Source organism: Aythya fuligula, chromosome 4 (genome assembly GCF_009819795.1).
Source record: "Aythya fuligula isolate bAytFul2 chromosome 4, bAytFul2.pri, whole genome shotgun sequence".
In the NCBI taxonomy this organism is placed as follows: Eukaryota; Metazoa; Chordata; class Aves; order Anseriformes; family Anatidae; genus Aythya; species Aythya fuligula.
This window is the reverse complement of record NC_045562.1, coordinates 64,077,067-64,097,785: the sequence shown is the minus strand read 5'-3', so window position 1 is coordinate 64,097,785 and position 20,719 is coordinate 64,077,067. Positions and strand designations below refer to the sequence as shown.

At 36.6% G+C, this 20,719-nt stretch overlaps 1 protein-coding gene across 2 annotated transcripts in view; it reads right to left on the bottom strand.

Moving 5' to 3' along the window:
• Positions 1–2,929: 2,929 nt before the first annotated feature.
• The window catches only part of STK32B (serine/threonine kinase 32B), a 178,855-nt gene continuing 161,065 nt past the window's right edge, over positions 2,930–20,719 (bottom strand). For both annotated transcript variants that reach the window (XM_032186412.1, XM_032186411.1), the window contains exons 12-13: positions 3,972–4,109; positions 2,930–3,858 (exon numbers count right to left, since the gene is read on the bottom strand). In XM_032186412.1, coding sequence (XP_032042303.1) covers positions 3,801–3,858; positions 3,972–4,109 — 196 coding nt within the window. In that variant the 3' untranslated portion in view covers positions 2,930–3,800. The remainder of the gene's footprint in view (positions 3,859–3,971; positions 4,110–20,719) is intronic.

The window sequence follows — 20,719 nt, the reverse complement described above, 5'->3', positions numbered from 1 at the left end:
TGAATGCACTTTGAATATCTACTTGCTTTCCAGCTCCAATTACAGCTGTAAACGTACCAAAACCTCCAAACTTCTTCTGTGTTGACAGACACTTTTTTTTTTTTTTTTTTTTTTAAGTAGAAGTGTTCGAATAGCTACACAGTGGGAAAACAGAAAAACAGAAAAATACTTTTGCTCTTTCTCAGCCAGTCACTGTTCCCTAGTACATCCCAATACAACAGTATTTAGCTTTAGCTTAAACTGCTAGAAATCAGTTTGAAATTGTGCTCATGTACTTCTGCAAACAGAAAACATCTAAATTGATGGAATGAATTGCTGTCTATTACTTATGTGCTTTGATATAATTTTCACTGATGTGCCAAGATCTATCACCAACCCTCCCACCTCCTCAAATCTACAGGAAAAAGAATGGAAATGTTTCATTAATCATTTTGTCAAGACTACAGATAAAAGGAGCTATTTGTATTTTATGACAGTTGGTAATTAAACATTTACAGTACTGTGCCAATATTTATATACAATCTAGAAGGAGCAAACTGAACAGAAGGTAAATTTGGCAGAGTTTAAGGTGGAGTGATGCTGTGGGAATGTGTGTGTGTGAGCAGAACTGTAACACTGCAGAGCAAGTGGAATTGCAATAAAATGTTGCAGCAGCAAACTGCTTTTCCAGCTGTGTTAGACTTTCTTCTCTCTCCCCTGGAAGAGAAATGAGAAAAAATATTTTACCCTTGAAATGATGTGAAGAAACCAGATGAGACTTTGGGAGTTAAGATCACTGGCTGCTTTTGCAAAGCAATAAAACTGTATAGAATAAATGAGTCCCAAGGAGCTTCTTTTGGCTTTATGACTTCCACACTTTGTTTCTCCCCTCCACCTCATAGACTTTTTTGTAAAAAAAAAACTCCACATATTATTTGGGTTGCCTTCTTTGTTTTCATTTCTTTTGGAAAAACAAGGCAACATTCATTGCAATTGTCTCTTTTTGCATAATTTCTCCAACACTTTAATACCACTTTCCTATGGAAGGATAAAACTATTTAAATGGCTCAGTCTCACTCCTGCTGAAATGATCAGAATTGTTCCCATTTTTTCATAAGGATTAGGCTGTATCTCCACAAATGCCTGTGCCATAACAAACAGGATTCATCTAACTAAATGTCAGTGCACAATGTGCACATCTGAATCTGGACTGCTTGCGTATATTGACTTTATCCTCCATAGAGGCAGAGCTACAGGGAGATCCATCTGCTGAAGGAGACAATAAAGACAGACCAAATGTATCACATCCTAAAAGCATTTTTTCTTCCCTCTTTATATCTTTGAGCCTAGATCTGGCTAACCAAGCTGCAGGAATGTACATTTTGTTCATTACTAAAGCTAGAGAGGAAAAGTCCTATGCCAGAATTTCTCAGAATTATTACTAGGCAGTGTGATTTTCCTTGTAATACTTGTTTGAGCCTCACAATGGTCATCTTATAAAGAATGAGCTGTCTTCTTTTTCTTCTGCTGAACCATTATTGGTGCCTCCATGATAGGCCAGTTCCTTACAGCTGTGGTGTTTGAAAGGAAAGATGAACCCAGAGAGCATTATACCACCAAAATGTAGCTGAGAGTATTCATTGACCTGTGTAGTAAGTGGAGGAAGACAGTTATAAGCAACATAATGTTCAATTTGCAGTCAGTGGCATGGTATCCAAATAAAGCTGAACATCAGTGCCATGATTTTTTTTTCAAGTAGTAAGGTTGTTTGAGAAATGACCATGTGGTAACAACCGTGAAATTAAAGTGTCTGAGTGGGCTTGCGTTCATGCATAATGCTCTAAACACATATTCAAGGAGATGCCATCCATCAAATAACCAGGCTCATCTCAAAAACAGCTTTGTGAAGCATTGGCAAAAACACCCTGCGGCCAGCCAGATCGGACTGCAAATATTCAGAAGTCTCCTGCTGTAAATTAAATTCTACCTGCAGGAAAATCCCTCAGATTTTAATATGCCATTGATGAAATTATTGTACTTTAAAGACTGTGGATTGTGACTTTTGATCCTATAAATCCAGGCTGCTTGGTGGCTTTGTGTGCTTTAGCAGGAAGTGTAGCCTGGCAGGAGGGGCTCTGCAGAGTGGATGCAGACCTGATATCCACATGAGGCACATCCCAGGAATATTTCACATATTACTGACCTTACTTCCAAAAGCTTCATGTCTTTAACTTATATTATCTGATATAGCATGGATCCTGCAAGCATTAACAAGTAATGTCATTAATTTCTGTAGGATTATTTAAGTAAATAAAATCTTTCATTTCTGCCTAGGATCAAGATCCAGACTGAGATCCAAGATCATGATACACTTTAATTGAAACAGAGAAATAGATTTTTCTGGAAATTATGTCAAATGTTATCCACTTTGGTCCTTCTCAAGTTAAATAAATATTAAGGGAAAAAAATAAAATTAAAAAAAAAAGGTCATTATAAGAAGGGGTGAGCATGAAACAGTTTATTTTGGGAAATGAAAACTGTCCTCTAAAGAACAAAGTCTGCTCCTTTGCTTGATCCTGTGATTTCAGTCTCTGCTTAAATTAAACAAATAAACCCATACCATGCTCATGACAAAAGTAAAATATGTACCTTAGTACATTAGTGAACTTCTCTGTTGTTGATAGGAACACCATATCATTTCACGAAGCAATAAAAATCTGTATTTTATGAAAATTTTGTGAAAAAAAATTACATATAATGCTAAACCAAATTTAAAAATTGATTCATTTACAAAGAACTTTGTTTTGTAAAAGATAAAATGGAAACAATACAGTAAAAACAGATTACTACAAATAAAATGCTTATCACTTCCAAAAGCCTTATTTGTTTTAAAAAATTGAAATGAAATTTGCTTATGAATGATAACCCTTTACAAATAAAAGCACAATAAGACAGAACAAATAAGCATTTATTATCAAAACGTGGATGTACAAGTTGTAATATACATAGATGTATGGATACGTGGATGCTCTTAAAACAAACAAACAAACAAACAAACAAAAGCTTTTCAAGTCAGGAATACTTTGGATAAAGTATTTTTCTTTTCAAGACAATCCTCATCCAGAATAGAACCATGAAAACAAAGACACATGTAACTTCTTCACATTTTATAACAACTAGCTATGAGTCTGAGAAAATTCCTAAAGATTTTAGCTCTCCTTTCTAAGTTGCTTTTCAACTCTGGCTCGGTCAGCTTATTCTTACAAATAAAAAGGTCTTTCTTTGTCATAATTATGAAACACTGCTAATGTGTCTAAACTCGCATCCACAAAAGTCACTAGTAAAACGTTGACTTGGCCAGGGTCACATCTCTTACTACAAAGCAGAATGCATGAAGTTAAACAACAAAGTGAAGACATTCACGCTGCAACATTTCCAATGGGTTTCTGGTAGTTAAATGAAATTATTCAGTGTTTAGCCTATTTGACACTACATTCACGTATTTACATCATATACATCTGTTACAAACTCAACAGCAGATGTTCAGAAACAGCTGTGTTTAGCAGTTTCACAGAATTCCATACTGGACCATTTTGATTAACAGAGACAGAGAGGACAATGTAAAGCCTTCAAGATAAAGCTGGCCCCAGGATAACCTTGTCTCTTGCAGGTAGCCAGAAACATGGCAATCTTTGAGAGGCTGCCTAATGAATTGTTTCAAGTTTTCTTCCAGGATTTTGAAAAGGAGAGTCAAGCCTATAAAACTGTATTTTGTTGCTGATGGTCATTTTTTCCAGTGGCAGAGTCAAAAGAGCGGGGTCTTAGGTAGACATTCTCAACCAGTGTGCTCCATGGGCTTGTCCTTGGCTGGGGATCCTGCTGGAGAAGTAAGATTGCTTGGGATCCAACAGGCGAGCATGAAGGCATGCATGGAGAGGACCTTTCCTTGCCCCTCCCCCCGGGGTGAAAGCAAGAATAGGGCTGGAGCTCACTAGCTGCTGCAGCCTCTTGTGCATCCGTGTCCAAGTAAGTTGTTGTTACGTCCGTCTTGAAGTTTCCCGTGGCTCTGCAGGGATGCTCTGCTCTCTGTGCTGGAAGTCTGTCCACTTTGATCCTGTTGTCTTCTTAGTCTGCCCAAGGTTAAAAACATCAAAAGGTTTATAGCTGATATGCAGATAACTTCATCAGAATAACAGCCATTGTCTGTTTTATAGTGAACTACATACTCCTGCATATAAAATAGACTCCTGCACCATTCAGTCTCTACTAACTTCCCTATCTTTATTCATCTTTTAAACACCGATGAATTCCTCCTCCTAAATATGTGAGGTTGAATCTTGGCTAAATCCTGCTCCCATTAAAGCCTATCACAAAGAGCTAGCAGAGGATTGTGCTTTCCCTGGCTTTGACACCTTTGCCTGGACATAAATTGAAAAAGCTTCCCCCAGAAAAGGAAAAAACATGAGGTGAATGTATAGTCAGTGTTCTTCTTGTTGTTACTTCATATGTGGTCAAAGCTTCCAAGGTGGTTTCAATGGACAACAACAACAAATAAATCCTGCATTGTTTAAGGACTTTGCAAAGTCGTCTTCTGCAGGCATTATTTTCTGGAGAACAGCCACAGCCCTGGTGGCACTTGCAATCCCCAGCTTTAATTTTATCAACAAATTTCTCAGCCTTGCTGTTCAACCCTAGTATCAATGTCTATGATTTTACTGTGGTTCTTGTTCTTACTTAATATTGGTCTCCAAAAACAAAAGGCACAATGTAAGTATTTTCATGAGGAGGAGGAAGTTTCATGGGGAAGCTATGGAGCAGAGGAGAGGCCAGTTTTTGGAAAATTAACAGCTGGGATTTATTTATTTATTTATTTATTTTTAGGAATTTTTCTCCATTTGTTTTCTTAAAATGGGAAACAGCCGGTGATGTATTCCCCAAAAAATGCACAAAGAATTAGCACCAGAGACACTGTGGAAGAAACTGTTTGTAAAAGTGACTATAAGTGGTATGTATGATGTATTGAAAAAAATAAAAATAAAAACACTTTGCAAGTAACATTGAATACATAAAAATTATTCAATAATGAAAAGCATGCAAAAATGAACTGTAAAGGGTCAGTTTAAAAAGGGTAAAATAGATACACAAACTGAAGACTCAGAAGAGAATGTAAAATTCTCTTGAAAATTCTGAAAATTCTGTCATAGGTAAACAGAAGTATTAAGGAGATTATTTAATGTTAAAATAAACAAAATACTATCCAAATAGGTTGTTTAAAAAAGAACATACATTGACATGTTAAATAAAAAAAATAAAGCATACTACAACCAACCAACCAATCCCACCCCCCAAATAAAAATAAAAAAAAAAAACAACAACAAAAATAACACTGTGTTAAAGGAACAAATTGTGCACCACAAATGAAGTCTACCAGTGAGTCTATAGGCCAGTGGATGACTGAGTCATTAGAGGATAGCACAAGAAATATTAGTCCCTAGCTGAAAAGACAATTAATTATCTTCACCAAAACTCATGACAAATGAGCTGAGGGACATTCCTTTCTTTATGAGAAACTTGTCCATCATCTCCAGTCAAACCATCAGCCAAACAGCTTAAAACTGTTTTTTTCAAATGAATGTTGACAAATGATCAAGACAGATTTTCTCCAATGGCTCTAAGAACACTGAAATATATAATTGCACAGCTGAATGGAGTATGTAACTTACTGTTGAAACTGTCTTGGCACTACTGATTGCAAGGCAGCAAATGTGATAGTGTGTTTGTTTGTTTGTTTTTTTGTTTGATTTGTTGTCTTTTATTTTATAAGAGTTTCAGAGAAGATCCATGGGACTACCAAGGGAGCAACTGAATCAGACAAAGCCTTGAAGCTCAGGGTCTGAGCTAATGGCCCTTACAAGAGCAAGGTATTTGTAGGTGTTGTGGTTTAACCCGGCCAGCAGCTAAACACCACGCAGCCGTTCGCTCACCCTCCCCCCTCCCTCTCTGGGACAGGGGAGAGAAATGGAAAGTGAAGCCCGTGAGTTGAGATAAAGACAGTTTAATAAGACAGGAAAATAATAATAATAAATAATAATAATAATAATAATAATAATAATAATAATAATAATAATAATAATAATAATAATACAATGGTGATAATAGGAAAGTAATAATAATATGTACAAACAAGTGATGCACAAAGCAATTGCTCACCACCCGCTGACCAATGCCCAGCCTAACCCCGAGCAGTCCGGCCCCTTTCCCCCAGCTAGCCACCCCTATATATTGTTTAGCATGACGTCAGATGGTATGGAATACCCCTTTGGCTATTTTGGGTCACCTGTCCTGGGTCTGTCCCCTCCCAGCTCTTACTGCACCCCCAGCCTGCCTGTTGGCAGGACAGAGCAAAAGGCTGAGATGTCCTTAACTTGGTATAAGCACTGCTCTGCAACAATTAAAACATCGGGGTGTTATCAGAAGTCTTCTCATCCTAAGCCAAAACACAGCATTCCACCAGCTACTAGGAAGAAAATTAATTCTGTTCTAACTGAAACCAGGACAGTAGGCATTGAGACAACAGGCTACAGTGCTTGGAAACTAAGAAGTCTCTCAATAACAGCATAAAACAGAAAAACACATTTATTGGTTTTGTTTGTTGTTGCTTTTTTATTATTTTTATTTTTTTCCAGATCACTCAAACTGGCTCAAAGGCAGCATGTAAAGGTTCAAAAAACATGACAGACCAGCCTTGAAATTCCCAATCTTCACAGAGAGAGTTTCTATTGTTGTTTTATTTCCATTTGTTTTCTTTTATCCTATCGCTGCTCCTAAGGGTTCTTATTATTTTGCCAATGGCAATTATTATCATAATTGGATTACGGGAGGTTGGAAGTGGTAAAAAAAAAAAAAAAAAAAAAAAAATATATTGTTTTAGCAGTGCTTCATTGTATTCTCTTTTCAGACATTTTTTATTTCTGTATCTAGATTCACTACACATATTTATAAACTATCAAAGTAAGCAATAGGCTATCAGATCAAAAGTCAGTCAAAAATTTAACTATTTGGCTATTTAATAATTTATAAATCACTTTATTCAGAGTTTAAAATTATGTTAAAGATTCCGTTATAAGGAATTATTATGGGCATGCTAACAACTACCTACTAGTGTGTCTTGGAGAATCAGGAGATGCTGATTCAATTTCTACCTCTGTCACCCTGTGGAGAAATTACAGCCCTTTTCTGTTCCTCAGCCTCTCTCCCAACACGTGGAGACAATGTAGGGGAGTGAAGCTGAGACGGAATTATATCTGTCCAGAAATCTCACATGGACAGGAGCTAGCCAGCATTTGAGCTGGATAAATTGTGGATAAGAACTAGCAAAAAAGCATGTATAGAAATACAAAAGCAAAGAGAACAGACTGGCCAAAGATTTGCATGGGAAATATGAAAAAAAAAAAAAAAAAAAAAAAAAGATTGAAACAACTATGGCAGGTCAGAGTATCATGTAATGAAACCCAGTAGTAAACTTGGAATCCCCAGGGAAGTGCTTAAGGCTTAGCTTTGTTCACCAGGTGAATAAAAATCTCAAAAGTTTGTATTTAGGCTGTATAATAAGATAAGTTTAATAGAAAAGGAACAGAAGTTGCAGATTCAACATGACAGTCATAATTTCAGATTTGTAAAAGACTAAGGCATGGGAAATTCCAATCATAAACATCTAATTGGTCTCAGAAATGTTAGTGGAGAATATTTTCTTTCCCTTCAAACCGCTGTAGTGAAAAAGTAAAATAAGGCAATTGGTTTGTATTTCCATCTAGCTCTAAAGTGCAAAGAGACTCTGGTCAAGACCTAAACAAATCTCACCACAGTAGGAGTGTGTGAACAAGCAGTCTCTTCAATTAAAAGGTTGGGACATTTTCCATGAGAGTTTCTCATCTTTACAAAAACATGGATAGCTCAACACAGTCCCTGTGATCATTGCAAAATAAATGCACTCTGGTCCATTCACTTTAAAAATAGCACTAGTGCAATAAAACATTTGTCAGAAACTGCTTTCTAGTGTGTGGCTTTTCTTTCCTTTAAGTTGATGCAGCTACAGCCTGCAATAACTTGAAAAAGGACCAGGGAAAATTAAAGAGTTGATGGGGATTTAGCTGTTGTGGATCCAAACCAGGTAGCTATTCTTTTGCTGAATGTTATGAAGAGAGGTTAAATAGTGAAATGTCCAGCTGTGGGTGAAAAAAGTGAACAAAGTGGCTCTGGTGAATAGTTACGAAGAAAAAACCCACAGAGAAAAGAGGTTGAAAAGGAGTTTGCACAATGTCTATTACATTTATGCCACAAAATTCTGTACAAATAGATAAGTAAGCTCAGAGACAGTTATGCTGGGAATTAAGAATGGTTCTGCTGCATCAATGAATAAATAAGCACAGATTTCCTCGCCTTCACCATAGATTCATGCAATATCAGTAATGTGTGACACTGAGCATAGAGCAACCTCCTCTCTGGCAGCGAGGAAGAAAGAGGCTGTACTAACCACTTGGGAATGCATCAAGAAAAGTAACTGAGCCCTCAGTCCAGTCTTCGGCTTCATCAGCATTTCTGGTTAAGGAAAAGTGTCTCTGTCATGTATGAAAGGTTTTAAAGATTCTTATCTTGATTTCCAGAAATTATAGTGGAGTCCCTGCAGTGCTGGTTTCTAGTGCTGGGTCTTGAATCAGATATTGGTAAGTAGAAGATTCAAAGAAGAGGGAAAAATTATTGGCCCCCCCAAAAAAAAGAACTCTGTAGCAATGCAAAGCAGTGGCATCAGGCTTGCAAAATGTCCTGTTTGAGAGCTTTAAGAAGTCTGTAATGCTGTCTGTCACTTGCTTGTTCTAGCCAAGCCATACCTTGTGTGTGATAACACCTTGGTGCAGCCAGTATACCCATCAGTGAGTGCTGCCCAGCTGCCAGTTTGAAACCAGAGCCTCAGAAGTGTTTCAAAAGGTGGTAATGCACTCAACAACTCAACAAGAAAGGATTTCTATTGACAGAAAGATAATTTAAGCCAGCCAGAAATTCCACTCCATGTGTACCAGGTCCTACAGGACACTCTTTTTATTACAGCAAATTTACAAGTGAGCTTGCTGGTTTTGCAAATCAGTGTCCTGGGTGTGTAAGAAAGAAAATGGTGTGAGTGGGTAGTAGAATTTGCTTTATCATTTCTAGATTTAGCATTTTACCTTGGCCTATTGATATTTCCACCCCCTTTCCAGTGAAACCAGATGCGTTTGCTTGTGTTTTGGGGAAAAGTTGAGCTTAATAAGTCAAGCTTTAGAAACTGGGAATAGTAAATCAATCTTTAGAAATTGTAGCTTTATTGCAGTAAAAAGAGTTCCACTAAAGGAAATTTCTACATCTCCTGAAAGAAACCCTTAGGAGTAGATAAATCTGTGGAACATTTTATCCCAGTTATTCTTCACAAGGGAGGAGGTCTGAGGTCAGAAAAGAGCAAGCATGCCTATGCTAGCTTTTCAAATTCAAATATCCTGGGGGACAGATTGCTAAATAGTTAGAAACACACCTCAGTTCTATGATTTAGTAGCTACATGTAAATAATGCTGATGTCTTCTGCAGATGGCCCTTCTGGAAGGCTAATTACAAACATATCCAAATCAGGAGAAAAAAAAAAAAAAGAGAGAGAAAAAAAAAAAGAAAAGAAAAAAAAGAAAAAGTAATGATGTACTATGAAAAATGACAGTGCTAAGAAAGGCACTATTTCAACTGTATTGTCTCTATGCATATCAGTCTGGTTTGCCTACTGGAGCACAGATACAGATGTTACAAGGGGGATTTCAGAGCAACAATAAAGACACTCCAAATACCATATTTTTAGAATATCTGTCAGTAAACATAAACTCTTTGTAAGTCAGTATCCTCTCAATATACTGAAAAATTTCATTCTCAATAGACAATATCTATCAATGACAATTTGTAAGGAAAAAGACAGAAAGTTACAGACACAGGTGTTGTTTTGTTATATTCTGGTCTTAAAAAAAATAGAAATGTGGAAGTTATGCAATATAACTAAAACTGATGGGTATTCTGGAAACCATCCAGCAGTGCTGCAAAAATCCCAACCAAACTGAAAATGATTTTTACAGAGTAATATAATAATGTAAAGGTGGACCCCATGAATCATGAAATGTCCTCTTCTCTCTTTTTTCAGTCCCTTATTTAAGCTTTATAGAAGCTGGTACCCTTCACAAAAGTGTACATACTAAAAAATCAGAGCAGTTATTTGGCAGTAATATGTAGATCCTGCAGTGTGCACACGTCTTTTTCAAAAATAATGGGTTTTATGCGTGCGCATCTTATACCCTACTTTGAAAACTTTCCCTGCTATTTTTATGCCATCATTTTAACATCAATTGCAGGCAATGGTTGTAGAAATATTGATAACTGAGCATGATTTCTGGGACAATAAGCAGCTTGGCTTGTCATCTGGCTGCCACTGTGGGAAATAAGAATTGAGTTTGATATATGGACACTTAATAATTTTCTGCCTACACTTTTGAAAGTTTTTCTTAAGAACTGACTCGCTGTTTCTTATTTTTATAAAATTGAAGAAGCTGGCAGTGTTTTGCAATTGTAAATGAGTTATACTCTTTCTCTTATATCTCCATTATTCTGCTTATTAGTTCTCATCTGCCAGTTTTTTTCATTCAACTATATTTTTTAGTGAAAAGATAATAAAGAAATAAATAAAGAAGAAGAAAGAAGTGAGCAAAACAAGTTATTTTTAACTGAATGAGTATATTTGGAAAGAGTACTTTTACTTTCTAAAACAAAGTAGCCACCAAACATATCAGAAAAGTGTTAAAATTCCTGTCTAATTTCTTTTCTGAAAAGCTAACTAAAATGAGTTTGTGAGTAGATTAGAAGTTCAGGAAAGTTGCTTATTTTATACTTTTATGCTTAAAAAGGGAAACACTACCTTTTTCCCAATGTAAATATTAAGGAAACATGTTAACAGAAAAGAGCAAATAGAGCACTTCTGGATTGTCCCCACAGGAAATCCTGTTGGTGCGAGCTACAGATCCCATTGTAACCTTTCATGCTTAGTTCTGCTTTCCAATGGTGCAGGCTGAAGAGCTGGCATATGACTAGAATACATGAACAGAGATAAGTCCTCGTCTTCAGTCTCTGGTCTGAGTCTTAGAAATTTCTTATTTGTAAAAGAAGAGTTTTGATTTCATTACAATATGTATCAGAACTAATTGATATAATAATCCATCATAAGATTAAGTTAACTGGTAACCCGAGTATCTGCCAAACTATTAATTTATGTCATAACCCCCAGTGATATCCAGGTTCTTATGACAAACTGCAAATAACATTCTGGCTGTAAATGTCATTGATTACATTGACTGCATTCATACCAGAAGACAAAATGGTGGAGAGATAGATCCCTGGAATCCCTGGAAGCTAAGTGGCACAAGGTTGCATCTTTTTGGATAAACTCTCTAATATCCAAAATACTTTTTTTTTTTTTCTTTTTTTTTTTTCTTTTTTTTTTTGGTCTATATTAATCTTTGAAATGTGAAGGAGTTTGCTTCAGGGAATGATTTTGATCAGGGAAAGAAATATGCCAGGGACCATGGAAGACTGCATATATTCCTATATTGCTTATATTCCTCTTAAATATTTGATAATACCAGTTTAATGATTGTGCTGCCCTTTACCCATTTGGAAGAGACATAGGTAGACATGAAATACATAGGAAAAAATGTAGAATAAAGAAGTAAAAGTAGATAAAATACAACAATGAAGGTATAAAATGAAGAATAAGAAAAAGAAAGGAAGTGGAAGTGGAAGAAGAAGAACTAGACACCTGAAAATGAGAAAGTATTTAAATGAATGCCGGATTTGGAGATCTAATTTGAAACTAACTCCTGAGACAGTTGTAATGTGCTTTTTTATTTAATGAAGTTTTTACACACAGGGATGGGCAGTAACCATGAGAGAGTTAATAGTGAGCTCTTTTCTTTAGTCTGCGTACAGCTTGTGTTGTGTTTTCATTAAAACAGAAACATCTGACAAGTACTTGAATTTAGAAAGAATTTCAAATAAACAAAGAAGGTTCAATCTTACTCTGTACCAGAGGAGGTTTGGGACAGACCAGGACAGGCTTAAGGATGGGCTGGGGCAGACTCAACACTCATCATGCAGCAACATCAGTGTTGAGTAACACAACTTCAGACTGGAAAGAAGAGCCTCCAAAGTCAGATAATTTTTCTCCACTCTAGATTTTGTATAGAGGACCAACTAATACACAGCAGCTTTAAGTGAAACACAATAGTATTGTTTGCTTATGTAATAGTGGGCACACATTCTGGGAGATCTGGGTCCAAGAAGTGTCCTCATCAAACCAGTAGCAAGGGTGAAAGTCTCATAAGTCTTTAGTTCTACTTTAAAAACATTCACTCTTGTAACTTGCTTGTTCTTGGCCTGCTCACATGGCTAGGTATGTATAGCTCAAATGCAGTTGCCCCAGAAGTGGAGTTTAGTGCCATATGAGATGCCCTCGATTACCTGACCGACAGAGAGCAGATACAACAGCAGACCACAGAAGACCACAGAAGTTGGACTGGCAGCTAGGCATTTATTTTCACATAAACGAACTGAGCCCACAGCTGTGGGATAGATTTTATGCCAGCTAACTGTAGACAACTGAAAGATTAGTTCAGGCTCTCTGTACAAGATAAATAGAGGCTCTGACATAGAATAATGAGTTCCAGCCTAAGTTATCTGATACATGTGTCACAGACCAACCTTGAGAGATACAAGTCTCTCCTCACTGACTACTAAAGGAGCTTAAAATAAATAAATGATTTTAAATTGATTAGTTTAGAAGAATACAGTCCTGTTGCTTCCCCAGAAAAATAGAGATACCCTTCCCTCTCTGAACCACAGACTCAAGTCCCTTCCTGTCTAGCAGCTGTATAAACTCACTGCATGCTGCACTGCTTAGCAGAGGCAATTTGCTTCTGGATTAGAGCTAATTTATACCCACAATGTTCAGGCGAGCAGAAGCTGAATAGTCCCATCAGCCTGGCACATATCACAAGCTGATAAACACTGCCAAGGGCTGGGTAAGGAAGTCACTCTGAAGCACAGGGGTGCAATTACCTGTTCATCCATGCAGACATGCCATCTAATTCCTATTTGTTTCAGATACCTTTGAAAATTTTGCACAAACCCTTTGAAGTAGGAGTTGTTCTGCATCTAACCAATATTTAACGCAGTCTGGTTTTGACCCTAAACATGTCCTCTTGGTTTTGACTGCTTCAGTAGAAACAAGCACATTCTCAGATCTGTTTTCCTAATACACTGTGAGGTATGTGTTTTGATTGCTCAGTAGATTACCACGTAATCATTCAAATAACTCTGTTTTAACTCCATTTAAATTTAAATGACTGAGGCACAGACTAAAAGTTATGCTTTATTACAGCTGAATGTGAAAAGTAAAATTTTGGAGAAGTATCCCTGTGTAGCACAGATGTCTTCTTGCACCATTGACACTCATGACATTTACTTCTACCTTTTCCAAAAATCCTTTGGGAAATATGCTTGCACTATGGGTAATTGATTCAGGTTGATGGTTCCTGCTGAGTAATTACACTCACTAAATGCCTGTGAATATAATTTTCTATCAACCAGCAATTTATAATCAAGCATAATGGGTTCAGGTGCACATATGGAGTGAGTGACATGTGAAATACTAGTATGTGGAAGTCAAGTAACAAATTGTACTGAATGCTGCAGCACGTTGGCCTGAGAAGTGTCTTGAGATCTCAGGTTTACCTTGGGAATTGAAAAGCAAAATAAGAGAGAAGAGATGAAGTAAATAAATAAAAACAACAAATGAGATGCAGGCATTTAAGAAAATGAAAGTAAAACAACTGATTATCACTAACATTAAAACCTTGCTCAGACTAGAAGCATAGGTGTCTCTTAGAAATGTGCTATTGGCTGTCCAAGACCAGATGCATGTCTTGTTCATTTCAAATTCACATTGCAAAATGTAAAATATTTTAGTTTAGCGGTATCTACAGATCCATATGCACAAGCAACAGGAAAGCAGCTCTGAATTTTCCCAGTAATGTATTGTTTATTAGACTTTGTGGGAACACAAGATTTTTTTTATTTCTTATTTTTATTTATTTATTTATTTTTATTTTCCCCAATTTGTTAGAATCCAGTTTATAAACTGCAAATACTTGCCCATGAATAAGGACATCTCTCAGCTGTGTGAGGAAAAACACATTCTCAAAAAGGACACATGCTTCCTAGCTTGCCTCAGGTGTATTTCCTCAAATACACAGGGTAACCCCGTTGTTAAACTATCAGCAGTTAGGAAGTTCACAGGAGTTGCTTTGACATATTCTCTTATTTTATTCTTTTGGTGGAATCTTCTAGGTAGAGTGATCCTTTTGGTAACATCAAAATGCAATGTATGGGGAGAAGGACAATTTCTTGCTGCATCTAGAGGGAGATCTACTTTACAACAACAACCATCTCCACCACGGCACTGAACATGTTACAGAGGAGTTGGAGTGAATCACAGAATCACAGAATCACAGAATGACAGAATTTCTAGGTTGGAAGAGACCTCAAGATCATCGAGTCCAACCTCTGACTTAACACTAACAGTCCTCCACTAAACCATATCCCTAAGCTCTACATCTAAACGTCTTTTAAAGACCTGCAGGGATGGTGACTCCACCACTTCCCTGGGCAGCCCGTTCCAATGTCTAACAACCTTTTTGGTAAAGAAGTTCTTCCTAACATCCAACCTAAACTCCCCTGGTGCAACTTTAGCCCATTCCCCCTCGTCCTGTCACCAGGCATGTGGGAGAACAGACCAACCCCCACCTCGCTACAGCCTCCTTTAAGGTACCTGTAGAGAGCAATAAGGTCACCCCTGAGCCTCCTGTTAACAAAGAAGATGCCTGTTAACAAAGATGCCTGTTAACAGACTGCAAATCACACCAGTGGATTGGACAAATGGACAGCCAGCCATCACTGTTATGTTGTCATTCAATCCCTTCTCATTACTTCTCTTTCCCTTTTATCCCTGTCCACTACTGCTGAGGAGAGGACCCTGGTTCAGAGATAAGTGAGGAGTGTCATAGCTATGACATCTTTTATTTTATTTTTTTTTTTTTTGCATGGAAGCTCCGATTTCTTTAATTTACAGCTCTAATTAAAACTGCAGCTCCATAAGAGCCATACACTCAATAATTTAAGAATTAAGATATGTGGAAAGCTAGTCTAGCTCTGCCTGATTACTGGGACTTGACAATAAATACTTTCGGACTGGAATAAATGCCTGGGAGGTTGCTGGTTCAGTCATTCACTTCTTCTCTTGCAACAACAAGTTTCCTGGTATCATTCTGTGAGTTTCCAGGGAACAAACCCAGCCTGCACTGACCTCCCTGCTGTCTCATGTCTCCCTATCTATACTTCGTTTCCTCTGCCGAAGTCCAAAACTTAGAATCATAAGAAGTCTAGGCCTTGTGCAGCTTTTTATTCCCTGAAGGAGAGACACCCTCACCAAAAGGAGACTTAGCAGGTAGCTCGCTTGTGATCACACAGCATATCAGCCTTCAGTAATCACCAAACCTCCTTGCACAATGCATGGAAAGTTGTTGCCTAACAGGGGGATCGACAGAAGCCACTGTGTCGAACACAGCTGTCTGAGTTAGTCTTTGAGTTATACCCACCACAACACTATGTATTATGCCCCAGATGGGACACAGGAAAATGATCTCCGGCTGGGTTTCACAACCTTGAGTTCTTCCAAGGTAGTGTGCACCAGACATTCCCTAAAACACAGCAGGAGACAAACTGAATCTTACCTAAATCTCTTACTGTCATAATTTTTCTTTACTTTCCTTATTTCTGAAAAGAATATCTATATATATACACATGCATATATACATCCATTTATATATGTATGTACATTTCACTGTAAAACTTGTGCTAAAATGAAGACTCTATATGAAGATGGAGACATTATAAGCAGTGAGATAACATAAAACACATATTCATCCATCCCATCTAACATAGATTCCTGTCTCAGACTGGCCCCCTTCTCATCTCACAGTGGACAATGTCAAAGAACAAGTCAAATGGAGACAAATGTCTGCTGTGGCATATCCTCCTCTCTGCTGAAATTCCCAGACATTCCAAGCCAATGACCACACTGGTGTGTGTGTGTGTGTGCGTGCATGCGTGCGTCATGGACCTTGACGGATTTTTCACCACGAATTTCTCTATTTCTTTGAATCTTTTCATACTTCTAGTATCAAAAGCACCCCTTGGTGATATGCTGCACTACACTATAATACATGATTTGTATTCTTTTAAACCTGCAGCCTGACAATTTTTTGCCATTGAGTTAATAGAAAAAGTAAATATTAATTTCTTATCCGTCTCATCAATTACTTTCATAACGTATTATTATTTAGCTAGTTTCCTAAACTAGTTTTCAGTTGTATCTTCTCTTCTCCAAGTTTAAACTACTTTGAGTCTATGAAATTCTGCAGTGTAAGCCCTGACACAATTTTTTAATCCTGTTTTTTTTTTTTTTTTTTTTTTTTAATCATTCTGTCTACAATATCTTTTTTGAAATAAGGAAGTGAAAATTGTGCAGATATATAGATATATATTTGAACATATACATGTACACAATAGCATTTTGATGTTCACTTGATAGCATCATGATGTTCATTTCTTTACAGCTTTCTTTGCAATTTTGAACAAATTAACAGCTCTCATATGTCCACTAGACATTGGGCTATCCACACATTTTTCAAAATCTCTCCCCTGCATAACTGAAGCTAAGTTATACTCTAAGATTTGCTGACCAACAGTGCTGAGGATCTGTATTGATTATCCTGAACTTTTAATCCTCTCTACTGCTGTGATGGTGAGAATGCTCTGATATATGCAACCTTCCCTAGATGTTCACTTGATAAAGTGTATCTACCACAAAGATGTGCCAACTTTCTTGGGAAAACTTAGGCCATTTTCCTGGGAGGCTTTGAAAATAAGGTTCCAGATATTCATTAACTTTTCTATTTTCCTTGCATGAAGCTGCAAAAGGAAGACAGTATTGAAACAATGGCTTTTGCATGACTCCTGTTTACTCAAAACAGTGAATTTGAATGTACACTTACAGAAAAATAATCAGCTTGGTCTTGCTAATGCTTAAATCTAGGCAGGTTGACTTGCCAAGAAAGGAGGCACATTTGGATTGGTAATTCTAAGCCAGTAAAAATGAGTGGGAATCAAAGGCAGAAGTGAAAAGGTCTGTGTGATCATGCAGAGGTTATTAGCACTGAAAAACAAGTTAAATTTAATCATGTTTAGTAAGGCATCTTTCTAATTAGGTGAGATGGCAGGAGCAATCTCCAAAAGCAGACATATCCATTACAAAAGCGACAAGAAAGACATCAGTGAAGAGTAGCAGAACCACTTGAAATGCTCAGATAGAGATGGATTTAGGTTGAATCAAGGTCAGGAGAAGTGGCAGGAGAAGAGAAGTTGTGCTGTAGCCCCAGCCAAAAAGCATTCATATATTATGGGGACTGAGAAAATATAAATATCTTCAGAGATACTAAATGACATAAAATATCTGTTAAGAAAAGCACACTGAGAGAGGTTTACTGCAAATCATTATGAATATTCTGTTCCGATCAAACTAAAATGAGAGAGAGTTCTCCAGAACTCTGGTTTTGAATCTGACAAGACAATTGAAAGGAAAGAAAAAGAACTACAGGAAAAGATAGAATAATTTTGATCTTATAAGAAAATGCAGAGAATATTATGTCAGTTTTTTGCATGTGATATGGACAAAATCATGCAATGTGATTTTAAACATCATAATATGCTTAAAATTTGGCCCGTCACCTTTTGCTGTTTATTCTGGAAGTAGATTTCTGTCTGTTCACCTAGAGTTGTTCAGCGTCTTTTAGGAAAAAAATAGGTATGGCCAAACAGCACGTACTGTGGCTGGAAAAGAGGAGAAATTGTGAAGCAGCCATCTGGCTGCTTCAGTTTCTGGTATAATTTTTAGTGTGTTTGCTTTGAATTTATATTAAGAAAAATAAGGTGTCCCAGGGGTTTAAGAAAGAGCAAGATTTGAGCAAGACTGCTCAAATCAATGGAAATTAGAAAGATGAATATCATAGCAGTGTTATTACAGGATATTAGTATTAAGTGAAAAACCTCCAACTTTAAAATCATTAGAAAGTTTTTGGAAGTTTCCACTAAGACTGATAAAAATATGGATAGTTTGCTCATCGCTCCATCCCTTTTATTAAAGTGGCTCTGCAGAATTTGAATCCATTTTCACATCCATTTTATATATGAAATGCTTGTTCTGTTCAGTAGAATGTGGCTATATGATTTTGCTTTCATTAGTAGGCTGATAATTTTGATGACAAGTTTGTGAAGCATTCAGCTGAAGGATTATTCCGTCTGAGGTGCAGAAATTTCCTGTGTTTTCTCTGCTGTTCTTTGTTTGTTCACCTCTTTAATCTTAAAGACATCTTTCAGGGAGAGGAAGAGGCTCAGGAACCATACAGGGTAAGAAATTTGATTCTACTACAAGCAAATATTGTCTCTATTTCTTCATTTTTGGCTATTTCAGGTTTTGGATGTTCATAAACAAATGTAGTTGTACATGAAGATTTGTTTAGTGCTAACAACACTAAAATAGAAATATAATCTCTGCTCAGCTTTTTAATAAAGCTATGAACAAACATTGTGGCTTTATCTGTGCAATTTTATTTTATTTTATTATTATTTTTTTTAACCCTGAATAAAATATAGCCTACAGATTCTAAAGAAGATCAACTTCTCAAAAAATTGCTGGCAATATTATGGGAATACATGTTCAGATAGTGCAGAACATTCGGTGTGTCATTTCCAGATACAATAAAACATTTATCTGTAGAAATATATTTAAAAACAGATAAATTCCATGTGTCATCAGAAAGAGCCAACCAGGTCCATGAAATCAACATCAGATAATATTCTCCAACTAGGAGCCAGTGCACAGACCATTTTAGATCACAATTTATTTAGTTTACACATTCAAAGTTAAGCAATAGGTTTTACTGACACTCTTGCAGAAGAATAGAAAACATTGGCTCCACCACTTTCAAACTTGTATTGCAAAAGGCTGTTTTTTATATTATTATTTTACTTTGCACTGGGACGTTGTGTAACTCTGTCTTAAAGGTACTACACAATAACACCAGTGTGTACAGATGACATACACTTTTGTTATATCTTAGTTTGTATCTCCCATTTAGTGACATATTGATGTTAATAAGAGTAAAGACTTCCATCTAGAGGTACTTCAGCCACTCAGTTATCTGAAGCACTGGGAAAAATAAAATCAGGATAAAACTGATTTACAGTGTAAGAGATTATATTATGTATGCTTCATGTTTTCCTGCATAAATGCAGATGAAGGTATAAAACTACCTCTTCAGAAAAGCTTTTTACATGAAATAGAAAACATTTGCAAACTATGTACATTGCACACCCCTGAAACTGCTCCTCATCTGCTATTACATTATTTGGAGCTGTAAATAAGTGTCCCAAAAGTAAAGGACAGACATTGGGTTTGGAGGCTGAACATGGCTCAGATTCAGTTTTCATAAGCTTTTTCATTAGAAGAAATGGAGTATCATAGGAATGATTGTTGACTCAATCACAAAAAGACTGGAGTGTTCAGGATCCATTTCACGGAAATGAAGGCTGCATTCCCATCAGATTTCTGTGTCATCAGAAGTTTGTAGGTAAAGGCACACAAATCTAACTTTTGTTACCCACTGATGACAAATACTGACTACACTTTACTCAGGAAGCCATGTACAGTTAAATACAATATATAAAGAAAACAGCTAACATTGTGACTCCAATTCTTTCTTTCTGAGTTCTTATTTTAAGAAAACACACCTATCCTATCATTCTCTAGTGTATGTTTGTGCTTTCTGTCTGTATACAACATCTTACTTTGCAATTCTTCAAATCCTTTCATCCTCTCTCATTAAGTAGTAAAAGCAAAGATATCAGCTACATAGTTAAACCACAGTCCACCCAAATAAATTAAGGTCAAGGACAATTCATGTCTTACTGAGAAGGTATATTACTGAATGCTGCTATCTGGAAAAACATTAGTTCTTTTAACTGTGTACTCATTTGACTGTATGGCTTACTGAAATAGACTCTTCCTTCCGCATTCTCTCATTTTGCTTAAAACATTCCCAAAAATACTCATTACAAATTACCTAACTTCAGAAAGCAATAGGAAAATGAAAATGCACATTCTCTATTTGCCAGTATTAATTTGCATTGTTAAGTTATTTCGTGTGGTCTCTTTTGATTTTTTTTCTGAATTATTTTCAGCATAGTGAGACTTTTCTTTAACCAAAAAGTTCAACTTTTCCTCCTGTACTTCTTTGAAAGGAAATTAATATGGCTTATTCCAAGATTTGTAATATCTGTTGCGGGATGAAAGATACAAAGTTAAAAAGAGACACAGCTTGGGATTATCAACAAAATGTTCGATAAAAACAGAGTCTGCTTTTCACAGGAGACGTTTAGCAAGTACTGCACTGCAAGATGTAGAACTGCAATGGTTAATACTGCACTCTATCAATATGACATTACCACATGA